General features: G+C 43.6%; 1 protein-coding gene across 1 annotated transcript in view; it reads right to left on the bottom strand.

The window, feature by feature from the left end:
• Polr1a (RNA polymerase I subunit A) overlaps positions 1 to 14153 on the bottom strand; it is a 64191-nt gene that overhangs the window by 33688 nt on the left and 16350 nt on the right. The window contains exons 10-13 of the mRNA XM_041639341.1: positions 12455 to 12625; positions 12140 to 12262; positions 10146 to 10376; positions 5518 to 5772 (exon numbers count right to left, since the gene is read on the bottom strand). Coding sequence (XP_041495275.1) covers positions 5518 to 5772; positions 10146 to 10376; positions 12140 to 12262; positions 12455 to 12625 — 780 coding nt within the window. The remainder of the gene's footprint in view (positions 1 to 5517; positions 5773 to 10145; positions 10377 to 12139; positions 12263 to 12454; positions 12626 to 14153) is intronic.

Below are 14153 nucleotides of genomic sequence, written 5' to 3'. Positions count from 1 at the left end.
CCTTGACTAGTGTGTCTTCAGAATACAGCATGTGGTTTAGGTAAGTTCTCACGAAGGTACTACCTACCTAAGGCCAAAACATGGGATTTTATTAAAACCCCAGGTTCAGAGGGCACATTAAATTCGTTTGACATTTTCTGTCGTTGCAATACCCAGTCTCCTGGACCTTATCTGCCAGGTCTGTGTTCATGGTAACATAGGCAAACGGAAGTAAAAATAGCACACTGACTGATATTCTGTAAGTAGTTTCTGAAAACTTTTCAATGTTTACAGGAATCTGAGGAAAAACTGATACTAGAGCTCAAAGAGCATTATCAGCTGTCATATTATGGCCATGTTTCATAACCAAGGGCTTGGCTTGGGACCTCACAGCACAGTTGTTGGAAGAGCCGGAATGTGAACACATGTACTAATTCAAAGACTGAGGATTCTTGTCAAATGGTCTAAACACTGTAACGACGGGTCTATGAAAGCTCATATAGTCATTAGAGATGGGCTAAAAAGAGGTGCCATAAACATACGCCAGGACAGATGGACTGTGCAGCCTTTCTAATGAAGGCTTTGAGTTACTAACACAAATAAAAACTATCTTCCCTAGTGACACTGGGGAAATCCACTGCATTCCAGGGCCAGCCCCTTGTCCAGAAGTAGCTGGCCAATATAAAACAGATTGCATGCATTTTTGTGTGTGTGCTTTTGTTTTGTTATATTCTGTATTATTGATTTTTTTTAGTTTTAATTTTTGTTCCTATTTTTTTAAAGAACATGATGAAAAATACTGTATGAAAAAGGTTTAAATAAAAAGTTAAATAAAAAAATCTTAATCCACATTTTAATCCAAAAATGATCTTATTTTTCTTAGAAGAAAAATCCAAGCTAGGGGCTGGAGAGATGGCTCAGAGGTTGAGAGAACTGACTGCTGTTCTGGAGGTCCTGAGTTCAATTCCCAGCAACCACATGATGGCTCACACCCATCGATAATGAGATCTGGTGCCCAGAACACTATATACATAATAAATAAAAAAATTAAAAAAAATTCCAAGCTATGCATTGATCTATCCCACAAACTACAGTGAAGGGACTTTATCCCAGTCTCTTGGAGCAGATACTACAGAATTTCCACTCTTTAGGAAAAGCAATAATTACTTATATGACATACCTGGTGCCTTTTTTTTCTATATAGATTTTTCCAGGACTAGAAAATTCCTTAAAGAGCTAAATTGCTTTCAATGCATTAATCATGGACTCTAGGGAAAAATGCTAATTAATTTGATTATTAAGGAACTACTTATAATTTTGAATTTCCTAAAAAACTTTTTAGGGTTGGAAAGCACAATTCTGAATTAAAGCCCCAGAAAACTGTCAGTGCTGCTACTATCTAACATTCCAGCAAGATGACATTAATATTAATATCTTTGGTTAGTATGCTAAGAAAATAGTGTGTTTTATATCTTGAATTTTATAGTTAAGTAAAAGTCAGGAAACTGCATCTTAAGTTTTGTTAAGAAATTTCCACAAAGCTTTGGCCCTTGGAAAACAAAGGAAACAGAAGGGGAATATTATTCAAACAGATAAATGAAAAATTAGGTTCTTTTCTTTCTTTTTTTTTTTTAAAGTTAAAGTTCTATTCATCTGAGCTTTTAATTAAGAGGACAACACAAACTACAGTGAAGGGACTTTAACTTGGCCCCACAGTTAGGCAAAGATGCAGAAAAAATGAAGCAATGAACACTGTGAAATGTAAATGAAAGGAAGGAAAACGACCAAAGAGAGAAAGAAAGAGTCCTAAAACAATGGGTTTTCTGTTTAGCTAAACCAACCCTGACTATTATTACTCTGCCATCAATGATGCTGCATTTTTTACAACCATAAGGATTGTAAAATAAGGATTTCCCTCTCAATATTTATACTAAAGACTAAATAAAACTGATCAAAATCTTAACTATATTGACAAAACAAGCTGGCTGAAAGTAAAGAGAACTTGTAGACAACCTCCAAGGTTCCTTTAATTCAAGGGCTGGGGACATAGCTCAGTGGGGCTGGGGACACAGCTCAGTAGAAGAATGCATGAGTAGCATAAGCAGTGTCCTAGGTTTGGTTTTTGGTATTAAAAACAATTTTTAAAAAAAATTTATTTGGGCTAGGCGGTGGTGGCGCACGCCTTTAATCCCAGCACTCGGGAGGCAGAGGCAGGCGGATCTCTGGGAGTTCGAGGCCAGCCTGGTCTACAAGAGCTAGTTCCGGGACAGGCTCCAAAGCTACAGAGAAACCCTGTCTCGAAAAACCAAAAAAAAAAAAAAAACTTATTTGAGTTCTGCTTATCGCTCTTAAGCATAAGCTGAACCTAAAACCTAAGACACGGGGCACGCGATGAGGTTCATATGGAGTCACAGGCCGGTCCTTTTCAGGGCACATCACAAAAGGAAGCCTCCGACTGCTCTGTGGACTAGCCCATGCAAGCTCATTAGTCTGAAGACCTCAGGGTGCCCCAACTCCCCACGGACACAAAACTCAGGTCACTGTCACCACCTCACCTGCCACTTCCTGGTAGTGTCCACCTTTGGTGAAATGGGCTCAAACAGTCCCTGGTGTCCACACCTAGGCCCAAGCCCAGCCCCAGCCATTAAGTGAGGCTAAGGATTAGAGGTCTGAGTCTTGACCTCGACACTGAAGGCAACTATTTCTCTGTTTCTTACCTGAAAATGGCACCTATTTCTAAGACTGCTGTGAAGCCTGCATAGGAAAATGTAAATTGCTGACATCATGTACTGACCAGTGTCTAGGGCCTGGTACATGATCACTTCATGCTACTATCACTCTGACAGCTACTCCTGCTATTATTAATTTTTTCATCTACTGTTATTACATGAAAAAGTAAAGAGCCAATTTTCACATTAGCAAATTATCTTTTCTAATTTCTGAGTGGTCTAATGGGCTCAGAACTCCTTCCTGTATTAGGCTTTCTGCTAATCAATGGCCTGTAAATGTGGGCAGAAAAAGCAAAGTTAAGCACCAACTGGTACCGGGTAAGCTACAGTGATATATTAGGGTAACAGAAAGCTGACAGGGGAGAAGAGCTAAGGGGCAGACAATGCTGGGCAGCTTCTAGCATTCCCCGAGTTCATGTTTTCCCTCTCTGTAGCAGAGCCAACACAGGGACCTACAAGCTCCCTGTGACATTCCTCAAGTGTAACGTGTAGATGTTAGTAGTACTTACCTGTGAGGACTGTCAACAGTGGGAAATAAGAAGTGTGCACAGAACTTTGCAGTGTCTGGCATGGAATACACACTTGTAAATGGTACCTGTGGCTTCCATTGCTATTTCTAGTTTCTTCAGAATCCACCACACTCCAAATGAATGTTATATATCAGTGCCAAGAAACTGTACATTCTGAAAAGGCTTCAGTCCTTTGAATAGGTGGAAAAGACGAAATAGAGCCTGGAAAATACTCAGCCTTTCTCCTCAGTCTGGCTTTCTTTGCTCTGTTCCTCCCTTAAGCACTCACTGACTCCAGACCCCTGACATGAAGTGAGCACATCAGGGGATAAGGAACAATAGGAGAACATTATATCCTTCTTCCCGTACCTTCACTTGGACAGCTCTGACCACATCATGTTGCCCATGAAGAATAACCATGGAGGGAAATGGAAGGAATTCAAAGAGATGCCTTCATGGATTGTTGGGGAATCTCACCTGGACTCCTGGGATTAAGCTGCCTCTTAAAACAGGCTCAGAGATGGGAAAATGAGGTCAATATAGCAGGAAAAAGAGGGAGGAAGGAGGAAAGAAAACACTTAATATATATGAAAAAGCCTTCGGGAATCATACTATTTTTATTTATCTAAAATCACAGATGATATATTTAAGTATACATGTATGTATACACACACATAACTTAAATGAAGTTCTCCTACTTGGGCTAATAATGTTCCCCTTGAGCCATGGACTATTAAGCAAAAACCAGTAATGAATAACTCCCTTTTGAGCTGTTGGTCAGGGGAACCCAAGAGATGTGCCCTCTTCTGTTAATGCCCCTGACCACCTCCCAGAAGTCAAGTCCCTATTGCTGAGATATCATGAACTTCAGCCACAGAATTTAGTGGATCCAAACTAGATTTGACCCAAAAGCCTCCTTCCTGAGGACTAGTTTTCATAGAAAGTGCTATGCGAGCTGCCAAGGGAAGGAAGCAACCACTAGCCCTCCTCAGCTTTGGTGCCCATGAACCACATCAATGACCAGCACAGTAGGTATCTGTGCAATACTGGCACTCAAGTCTTAGAAATAACTCACAGCTGTCTCACTGGACTTACAGCCTGCTTAAGAGAAAGGAAATCATGACTGGTACTAGAAACCAAGATAACTACCTGAGCCTAGATAGGTTATAGAAGCAAGTATTATTGACATTTTACTAAATTAGCTAATTTCTAACTGTATTCCAAATACTTACACATACATCCTCTCACCCCTCATCAAAGAAAACTACAACTGGTCAAAATGAAGAGAACAGCTGACCTAGTACCTCGCCCAACTGAGATATAACTGTGTGTGTGTGTGTTTTGGGTATATAATCTATAACACAATTATTGCATCTAAGACACAGGGAACATGATGAGAGGATTGAGAGACTGTGAAAGCCAGAGCACCAAAAGCCTGCTATGAGACTGTGTCTCCTAAAAATGATACACTTTAACCAGGATACCTCAATAATACGGCTGCCTAAACAAGACCCCAACAATAATAATACCACCACACATACGATCACGGAAGGGGAAAATCTTATAGGGCCCAAACCCAAGACAAAGACAGTGAACTAAGGGATGCTAAGAGTGGGAGAAATAGTCTTGCCTAGGAATAAGTCCCTTAATTGGTTATCCAATACCAAGCACAACACCCTGAAATCATATTGAACATAACCTGTTCAGTTCATTTTGTTTTGCATACAGTTAATATTTATGCACTTAAACACACACACACAATAATAACAAAATAGAAAGAAAACATAAATTTGAGAAAGGAGTATGGAAGAGGCTGGGGGGAAGAAGTGATGTAATTATATTTCAATAAAAAATTTATAAAAATAAACAAGACTAACCAAACGGGAAAAATACACAACCTTAGGCTCCTCATAACTAAAGAATCAATCTTCTGTGGGTCTTCATATTTTGCATGCTAAATGCTTGCTAAACCAGTAAGTTAGAGAATGCAGACAAGTCTGGAACAAAATGCTATTATTCAGCTACTGAATCTGAATCTGGCTCCCTGGGATGGCTGTGAGAGTCAGAGGACCAGAAGTCTGCTGTGAGACTGTCCCAGGTTTTATCCTAACGTTTTAAGTCACAAGACAAAAATATTTCACTGATTTTAGGCACTAAGAGCTGAAAAACACACTGTGAAGAACCTAGAACCTCCTATTCCACACACGCCTCTCCTGGAGCTGTCCACCAGCCAAGGTCCAGACTCAGCACGGTAAGTCATGCTGGTGACAACCACGACATGGTCTCAAGGTCAGACTTACCTTGGGAACAAGATACTGCTGATCAGTGCAGGCCAGGACATAGGCTTCAGCTCGGCCTAACTCACTCTGGGGGAAGTGGGCGTTCATCTCGTCTCCATCAAAGTCAGCATTATAGGCTTTGCAGTTGGCATAGTGAAGGCGTAGGACCTTTTCTTCAGGCAGAATGTGGGCACGGTGGGCCTGGATGGAGGGTCTGTGCAAGGTAGGCTGTCGGTTCAGTAGGAGAATGTCCCCATTCTTCACGTGCCGGCACACCTGGGGACACAGAAAGACGAGTAGATGAGTGCCAGTGGGAACATCTGCAATATCACCGATCCCTTCAAGGGCTTACCACACTTCATTCTGTCAACTCTGTAGGCCTCGTGTTCTAGTCAACTAGATGAAAGGGGAGTTTTTGATCTACAGAAAAGCTCTACAAACTGAGAAATTCTCAACGGGCCCCTCTGCTCAGAGGTGTAAGGAGCAGACATGGGTGGCCACACATCTGTGCAGCAAGCATCACCTTATCCAAAATGCACAGCTGAGCAGAGCCCTAGGCTCCTCTTTCAGAGTTAACAGAGAAACAGATCAAAAGTCCGCAAGACTGCAAGCCTCCATGGATTTCAAAGAGCTCAACAGTTTCCCAAATCCTCCCAAGGTCACACATGAATCCCACAGTTTAGTAGTAATTAGACCAGCTTCTCACAGAATATCCAAGACTCGGAAGACATGGCTTGGTGAGCCTCAGTTCAGTGACCCCGAAAACATTTTGTGCTTCAAAAATTCAAAACAAATATAAAAGCTAAAAACTGTCATAATCTTTTGAGGAAAAAGATCTGAAAATACCCCTTACAACATTCAAACCATTTCCTTTTAGCCTTTCAGGAGGGAGAAAGCATCAAGGTAAGCAAAAAGAAGGTATGTTTGTGCCACCCTGTTTACAGTAGGAAAGAAGTAGAAATACCCCAACTGTCCCACAGAAGTAGCTGTAAATCCCAGGGTATGCTCATTACAGAATGCTACACAGAGATAACAGATACTAAATTAAATCAATACTAGTCTGAGTGTGATGATGAAAGACATATTAACACAAAGAAAAAAAATAAAATCCCTGCAGCATGTAAGGAGAGCACCTGCATATGGGAAAAGGTGAGAAGCGCCTCACTGCTAGGTCCCTGGGGCATGGACTCAAAAGGAAGGGGAGTAAGGCACACAGTAATGTCTGAACCATCACAGACAGGTCATAGTATTGTTCATATCAGAATACATACTACTTCTACAAATAGATTTTTTTTGTAAACAGGGTCTTGCTGTGCTGCCAAAGTTGGTCTCAAAATTATGGTCCTCCTGCTCTGCCTGCCAAAGATGACTCTGTGTTAGGCAAAAGCACTTCCCACTGAGCCTGGTGGCCTGACTTCGATCCCTGGGACTCACATGGTGGAGAGAGTGATGTGCTCACCGAAGGGAAAAACCAGAAGATACAAACTTTAAAGAATAAAAAAGCACAAGAAATTTTCCCCATCTAGACAAACACTGATCAGACTTCCCCTTTCAAACCCACTCTGCCGTGCTCCTTTGACAGAACACCTCTGTCTCAAAGCTGATTTAAAACCCAAATGACACTTTTGAAAACAACTACCATCAAGTGCCCCAGAGGACATGGACCCTTGTTAACTGTCTCTCTTCCTCAGGTCCCCTCTGGGCCGCAGCAGTTGGGAGGTGGGAGGAAACAGATCTAGTATCCTGCTGTTGCCGTGTGTCTGAGGGCACACTGAGAAGCTGGGCCTGTAAGCTGGTCTTCAGGCTGTGAAGAGATTTATTTCTTCGCTCCTTCCCACAGGCCGTGTCAGTTCTGCTCAAGTTCCATCAGAGGAGCAGTCTTAAAAGCACAGGGCCCGTGTTTTCACTTCCCAAGGAATTCCAACCTTTCTATGCCCACACCAGAGTCCTTCCTGTGTTCCCAAGGAGACCTGACCTCTGAAGATTCCCATGAGCATCTCTGCTCAAGAAACTGGCTGGCTCAGTGCGTCACAGCCTGAGGTTTTCTTTCCTTAGCGTCTCAAGGGAAAAGTTGGCCAGATCTGTGGTCCAGTCTCAAAAACACAGGCTGCGCCTAGGATCTGAGTCTAGTGAATCTAGCACAAGCAGCTTCACTGCAGCTGGGAAGAGATGTAGGCCAGTCTGCCAGACAGTGGCCAAGCCAAACAAAAACCTGGAGCACAGGGCACTCCCCTTGCCAACCCAAACCAGGGCTTTTCCTTTCTCTTGTCACTAAATAAACACTACGGTGAAAATTAGTGTGCCCCAGAGCCTGGGTCAGAGTTTGCAAAGGCAGGCATGGGGCCAGAGGCTGCTTAGGGTAGCTGACAGGCAGAAAAACAAGCCTACACTATCCTGACCACTTCCTTCTTGATGAGGCCCAGGGGAAAGAACAGGGGTTACCTCTGTCACATGGAAAATGACCTTTCCGCCAACCCTTCCCCCTCATCTAACCTGTAGGTTAACCCTTCATCTCCTTCTGAGTCGCCTCTCCCAGGCCTTCTGCCCTGTCCTGAGCTCTGTGTAGTAAATGCCCAAACTCTTTCAAATGACAAACAAATTAGAAGTGCATGAATACAGAAGTCGAAGCATCCTAAATTTACATAGCATTATTGACATTTTGACATGAAACTTGCCATCCCAAGTCGCAGGACCTGATGGGAGGACCACTTTTCTTTGCACAGGAATGGGGAACTCAAACACAAGAGAGATGGGCACACACAGGGATAATAAAACGTGGTGAGAGCAAGAAGCAGGGAAAGGGATAAGGGTACAGACTGTGTGCTGGGGAACACATCAAGGAGGTACCTAACGAATACCATCTGCGGCATGGCTTCCTAGTTTATAAATAAATATTTTCGGACACACATTCATCTGTCTACATTGCTTTTACACTACGTAGTAAGAGCTAAATAGTTGCAATAGCCTGTAAGACCAATTAAAGTTGAGATATTTACTATGATCTTAGGGAAGAGAGGGTTGGGCTGAGACTTGAAGGAACAGCAGAAATCAGCCATGGAGTCAGAGGGCAGAGCCCCAAGCATATGCAAAGCCTGAAAGGAGATGAAGCCAGCTGCAGAGAGCATCAAACAGTTTGGGTTGAAAGGTAGGACCAGTGGAGAAAGCAAAGACCACAGGTGGCCTCATGACCTTGGTAAGGGTTTGAGCCCAAGTAGGAAGATAATCAACTGAGCCACCCTAATTCACCGTCACAGCTATTCAGGGATCTCTCACTGGCACCATGTGATCTCCCGAGCACACTGCAGTTGAGCAACCTCCCTCAGTGGAGCTCCCTACCTACCATTTGCCTAGCCCCACCTGAGCCCACAGAAGTAACCAGGTCACCTGAAGAAAGCACCCTAGTGCCTCTGCATTATCCTTACACCCCCATAATGTCAGACCGTTTCTGACTGACCTTTCAAATGTCCCTAGCTACTTACTGCCTATTTCCTCAACCCGAGGGCTCTGAAATCTGTCTCCCTCTATGCTCACAGGTGACTTTGGCTTCACCCTAAAGAACCCCTAAAGAACTACATACAAGAAACAAGAGCAGACACAAACCCAGCAAGTCCAGTCTCATCGCTCCCTAACTTCCCTGCTGCTCCCCAGCTCACATTCCCAGGGAACCTCCTCTTCTCTTTTCAATGTACTCTGCTCAATGAGTTTAATGTTTTGACAGCTTTTTCTTAATTCCATGGTCTCTCCCATCTAAGCCTCACACTTCTACTTTTTACAGATGAACCCTTATTTTCTCCAAAGTCATCTCAAATCTAGAAGGGCTAAAAAATGGTCTCTTTCCTTGACGCCTGCCCCTCTTCTCTCCTGATGGAAACTATGTTCCTCTCCTCTCAGCAGCCTCCAGGGCAGTGTCCCAGTACTTGGCCTTGATTCCCCGGCAGCCCAAGGGCTCACTTCTGGCTGACAGCAGATATTTATTGGCAATCCCTGCTGTGTCCTTGCAAAGCCTGAGCACACAGTAGGACCTCAGTTCTAATGATCCCTCATCATGCACTCTTGAAACCTTTCTTCTCACTGCAACTGTTTAAGAGAACAGGAAGATTATTCTACATTTGCCTGGATTCATCAAAGTTAAGTGAAACAAACTTCTCAAATCCCTCACATAGCTCCAAGCAAAAAACCTAACAATGTACCAACATGACAAAGAACAAAATTGGTATCTTGACCTATCTATTGGTCTGAATGGTGTCCCTGTCACCAAAGCAAAATGGCATAGAGCACAATTTAATTCAAGTAGTGTTGCTGTTCTGATGGAGTGGAACTATAAAAACAAGGAAAGGGAGGACGGGCCTATAGTGCTGCTGCTAGCACTGGACAGCAATAGGAATGAATGGTCACCATGCCAAGCCCAGAGTGTCTCTGCTCTTTCAAAGTTCCTTCTAGACAGGTGGGAACTTTGTCGTGTTTGTACCCATTATTACAAACGGCCAACCTTAGAAATGCTAATTCAGTATGAGGGCTGAGTTCAAATTGTATTTCTCCCTAGCTCCAGTGAAGTTGCTCCTGATCTGAGTACCACCTTTCAAGTAGCCCCTTGCAAAGGTAGCATGCAGGAACCAGAAGGAACTAATCCTAAACCTTCATTCACTCACAATTTTTGTCCCCTGGGGCTTAGGAGCGCCTGTGGCTGGTGTCAAGAGCTGTTTGGCCACAGCTTCCCGCTGTGTAGCATCTACTGCGCTCAGGGCTGTGCGACTGCCATCCTCATTGATGACCATGGAGGCTCCTGGGTGCACGTTGGGTCCATTAATGACTGCTTGTCTCAGTTCCTGCACGTTCCAGGGGGTAACTGGCTGAGGGTAGGTCAGTTTTGTGGCAAATACCTAGAAACAGGATTGCATGTTAAAATTCAAGAGGGGCAGACAAAGGTTCCAGGAATACAAAAACTAACAAAATGAATTATCTGATATCCTTCCAAACTGTAGGGACCATCCACTTAGCCAAGGCTTTTGGTAGGCAGAACAACATCTGTCTCCTTTGTGGAGTCATTGTGCTTTGCTCGCTCCTTTAAGGGAACAAACTGAGTAAATGATGTATTAGTTTCTTAAACGCACGCTGAAACTTTACAGGTTTGCCAATAAAATCAGGATCGCCAAAGGAGTGGTATGGGGCACTTGCTTGAGAGCCACCGTACCCTCCACATCTTAGCAGGCATCACTAACTGCTAAGGGTACTTGTGCTGAGCCCAGGTGTAGCATCAGCCAGTGGCATTTGAGGGGAAATGGATTTGCAATTCTGAGACCCGAGAACATTAAACACTAGACTGAAACCTGCTCTAAAACAGGTGAGTTCTCTACAGTTAAGAGAGTTTCTGAACCACTGATTTTTATTTATTTGATACTTCAACATATACACAAGTGCATCAAAGACTTTGGAGTTCAGGAAGTTAACACCCCAGGTCCTGTGCAGGAGCAGTGTAGGAGCCCTGCCATGATCCCACCTCTTTAACTTTGTGCTAACGGACTCATCTACTGTTTGGTCACCACTTGGCCCACAGCTTTAGGAGACACTAATCTGGTATGTGGTTTCCTGCCAGACTTTAGCTCCTTATCTCCCTGTGGGGGAGGGGAGGAGAGCTGCAGTTTTACCCACTCTGTTCTTCCTGGTTCTCTTGTAACAACCCCTGGCCTCCACTACTCTGAGAACTGGGGTAGAGTAGGGGCTAGTAAGTGAACAGCATTATAATCTCTCCTCAGGATACAAGCCATTAGTAAATAAACCAGACACTCTAGGCACTGAGGTCAAAGCTAGGGTGGCCTCTACATTCTGTCTAGAGAAGAAAATGAACATGCCTAGGCCTTTCCTTCTAGGGCTTCACACTTAAGAATACAGTTAGCTTTCATAGCGCCTTTCTTTGGTATAGAGTCCAGCTTTCTGTTGCAAGGACCTGCAGTTCCTGGGAGCCAAGGAACACAGGGTAGAGCCTTCTCTGCCTGTTCTTGACACAGCAGGCTCTTGCCCAGGAAGCCAAAATGTGCCGGAGAATCACAACACTTTAGCTCTGCTCATTAGCAACTTCCCAAGAGATGCAGGGTGGCGTATAAGGAAATGAACTTTGCACAGAGGGAATTAAACCATCTTCAAATTATCGACCTCAAGGCCCATTACGGAGGAGTCTGCCGGAGAGCTGCTGCTAATGAGCGCCAAGGCTTTAACTGGTGGGGAAGTGAGAAAAGGAAGCTGGCTCGCCAAGGGAGCAAATGGTGGACAGGCGAGCCACTCATCCCTGGAACTGGGAGGGACAGGTGACACACGCTACCTTTCTGAGGGCTTTCCTACTCTCCACGGTCAGACACCCACATGGGATTGAAAGCCCCTTGCCCTCTCCTTTTCCCACCATGGACTCAGCTGGACATGGAAGGTATAAAAACTAGGTTAAGACTGACAAGAATACGATACAGACACAGATGTGGAATAACCTCGGTAAAAGGATGGCAACACTGTTCTGCACCTCAAGTTCCTCCCCACATGTGAAGCACTAGATGTTCTCCCCACCGCAAACTAAACTCTGCCCCCAGACCTTTATGGCACACCAGCTATCTCCCAGCTACCACCAGCAAAATGAGGCCTCTCCCCAACAACACACCAAGGGAATCCCAATCTCATTCGTGTTGATGTACATATCTGGGCAAATGACCGAACGGGCAGCATAGTCGACTCGCTTTCCCATCATGTGCTTCCGGAACAGGCCTTCCTTCTTCTCAAGGATCTGTAAGGAGCAGAAGTGACAGTGACAGAACACCAGGTAACTCCACTACATTTACTATTTTCCTGCTTCTGTGGCAGTGTGGATAATGTGCATTTATAAACATGTGGATGGGAGCTGGGGACGTAGACCAGTTGTAAGCTGTGTATTACGGACCTTCACCAACTTGTGATGGGAATCCAATTCCCTGCTCACCTGTCTTATGCCAGGGTACTTTTCCAACATTAATTTGTCCATCTCACTGTCAAACACAATATTGACGTGGCTCTGAAGGCGAATCCAAATGTTGTAAAGCTTATCTGTGAGAGATTGGCCTGGAAGCATACTTAAAAAGGATCGGTCGATAACAACTGAAGATTCATTTTCCTGGGAAGACAAACCCAAGGGAATAGGAATGATTAGAGAAAAACCTGTTTTTACTCAACCTAGTTTTGATTTAAAAAAAAAAAATAAGAGCTCAGCCTTGGAAATGCTAAAACTGGAGTTTAGCCTCTGAAGCTGACAGAAGACGAACTAAACTTGTCGTACGTATCAGTACACATCAGCCCCATCATATACCTATCAGCTTGTCTCTTTTAGTAGTAAAGTTTACTCAAAATTCATAAGCAGAGCAACACTGTGCTACGCACATGAGAAGCTGAGGCAGGAGAGTCTTGAGACCCTCCTGGTATACATAGGAAATCCTATCTCAAAAATCAAAACTAAACTAAGATTTAAAAAAAAAACATGTGTGTGTGTAGGCTCCTATCTTAAGCTTCCTAATGTCTTGTGCACCAAAATAAAGAGAGCCTTAGAAGCCCTTCCCTTGGGTACTCTACTTCTGAGGCTTCTACCAGACAAGCGAGTTTCATGTGGAGTTGCCTCTTTAGTTAAAGGTTTAGGAAAACGTGCTTTGGTGAATTTATAAAAATGCGGGTGGAATGCTTGCTGCCATGCAGGAGCTCCACCCCAGCACTGCAGAAACTGTGTGATGGTACACTCTTGTAATTTCAGCACGAGGTAGCAGGAGAAGTAAAGTCTAAGGTCAGTCTTGGCTATATAGTGACTTAAAGGCTAGCATGGAGTACATGAGATGCTATCTCCAAATAATAATAAACAAATAATAACAATAATAGTATTACTATTATTTTAATGTAGGTCAAATAATTTCTTAAAAAGAAAAAAAGGCTTCCCATATAGTACTGTAGGTTTATAAGTCCTAAAGTGGGTTAGATTAAGTTACGGGCTGATCCTCAAGCTTAAATACTTATCTAATCACTTAAAAATATTTCTATCCCATATCCTGTCTCTTCTGCTTCTCCTGTTATCTGCTCAGGAAAGAGAAGTACAGAGATCCTAGAATGTCTTAGAGCACCACCTACTGGCCAAATTGGGCTGCAACTGGCCTAGGTGTTCAAGTCCTCCACTGTAGTTTAAACTATCGGTGTATCAAGGTTAAGGGCAGGTGATGATCCAATAGATTATAGTGTCATGGTGATAGTCTGGGTTTGCCCCCACAATCAAGGAATAAAGGAATCATCTAGGAGGGTACATGCAGTTCTGCAGGCAACATTATGGTCTCTTTCATCATGTGCATGACGGCAGAGGCATGTAGAGCTGAACCCATGGCCTATACAGCATTTGCTGGTTCAAAGCCACATGATTACTGTTGAAATGAACAAGATCTTGTCCACTGGCTTCTAGTCCCTAGGAACTGCTCCCGGGAGAGCACTGCTATGGGAATACAATGATGAACACAAACTGGGAAAAGGACAAGAATATGTCTAATTAATCAAAGGGAAATTGGCTTAAGGATCAAGATGGCACTGGTTCTTCCCCAAAGATCAAGCCCTGTTATTACAAAAGTTTATCTCTACTCTGAAGGGACATTAAAATAAAATTTGTAGTCCTGGTC

This window comes from Microtus oregoni, unplaced genomic scaffold (assembly GCF_018167655.1).
Source record: "Microtus oregoni isolate MIOR12 unplaced genomic scaffold, Mior012 000002F_ref0000024, whole genome shotgun sequence".
Taxonomy (NCBI): Eukaryota; Metazoa; Chordata; class Mammalia; order Rodentia; family Cricetidae; genus Microtus; species Microtus oregoni.
This window is presented reverse-complemented; position numbering and strand designations above follow the sequence as displayed.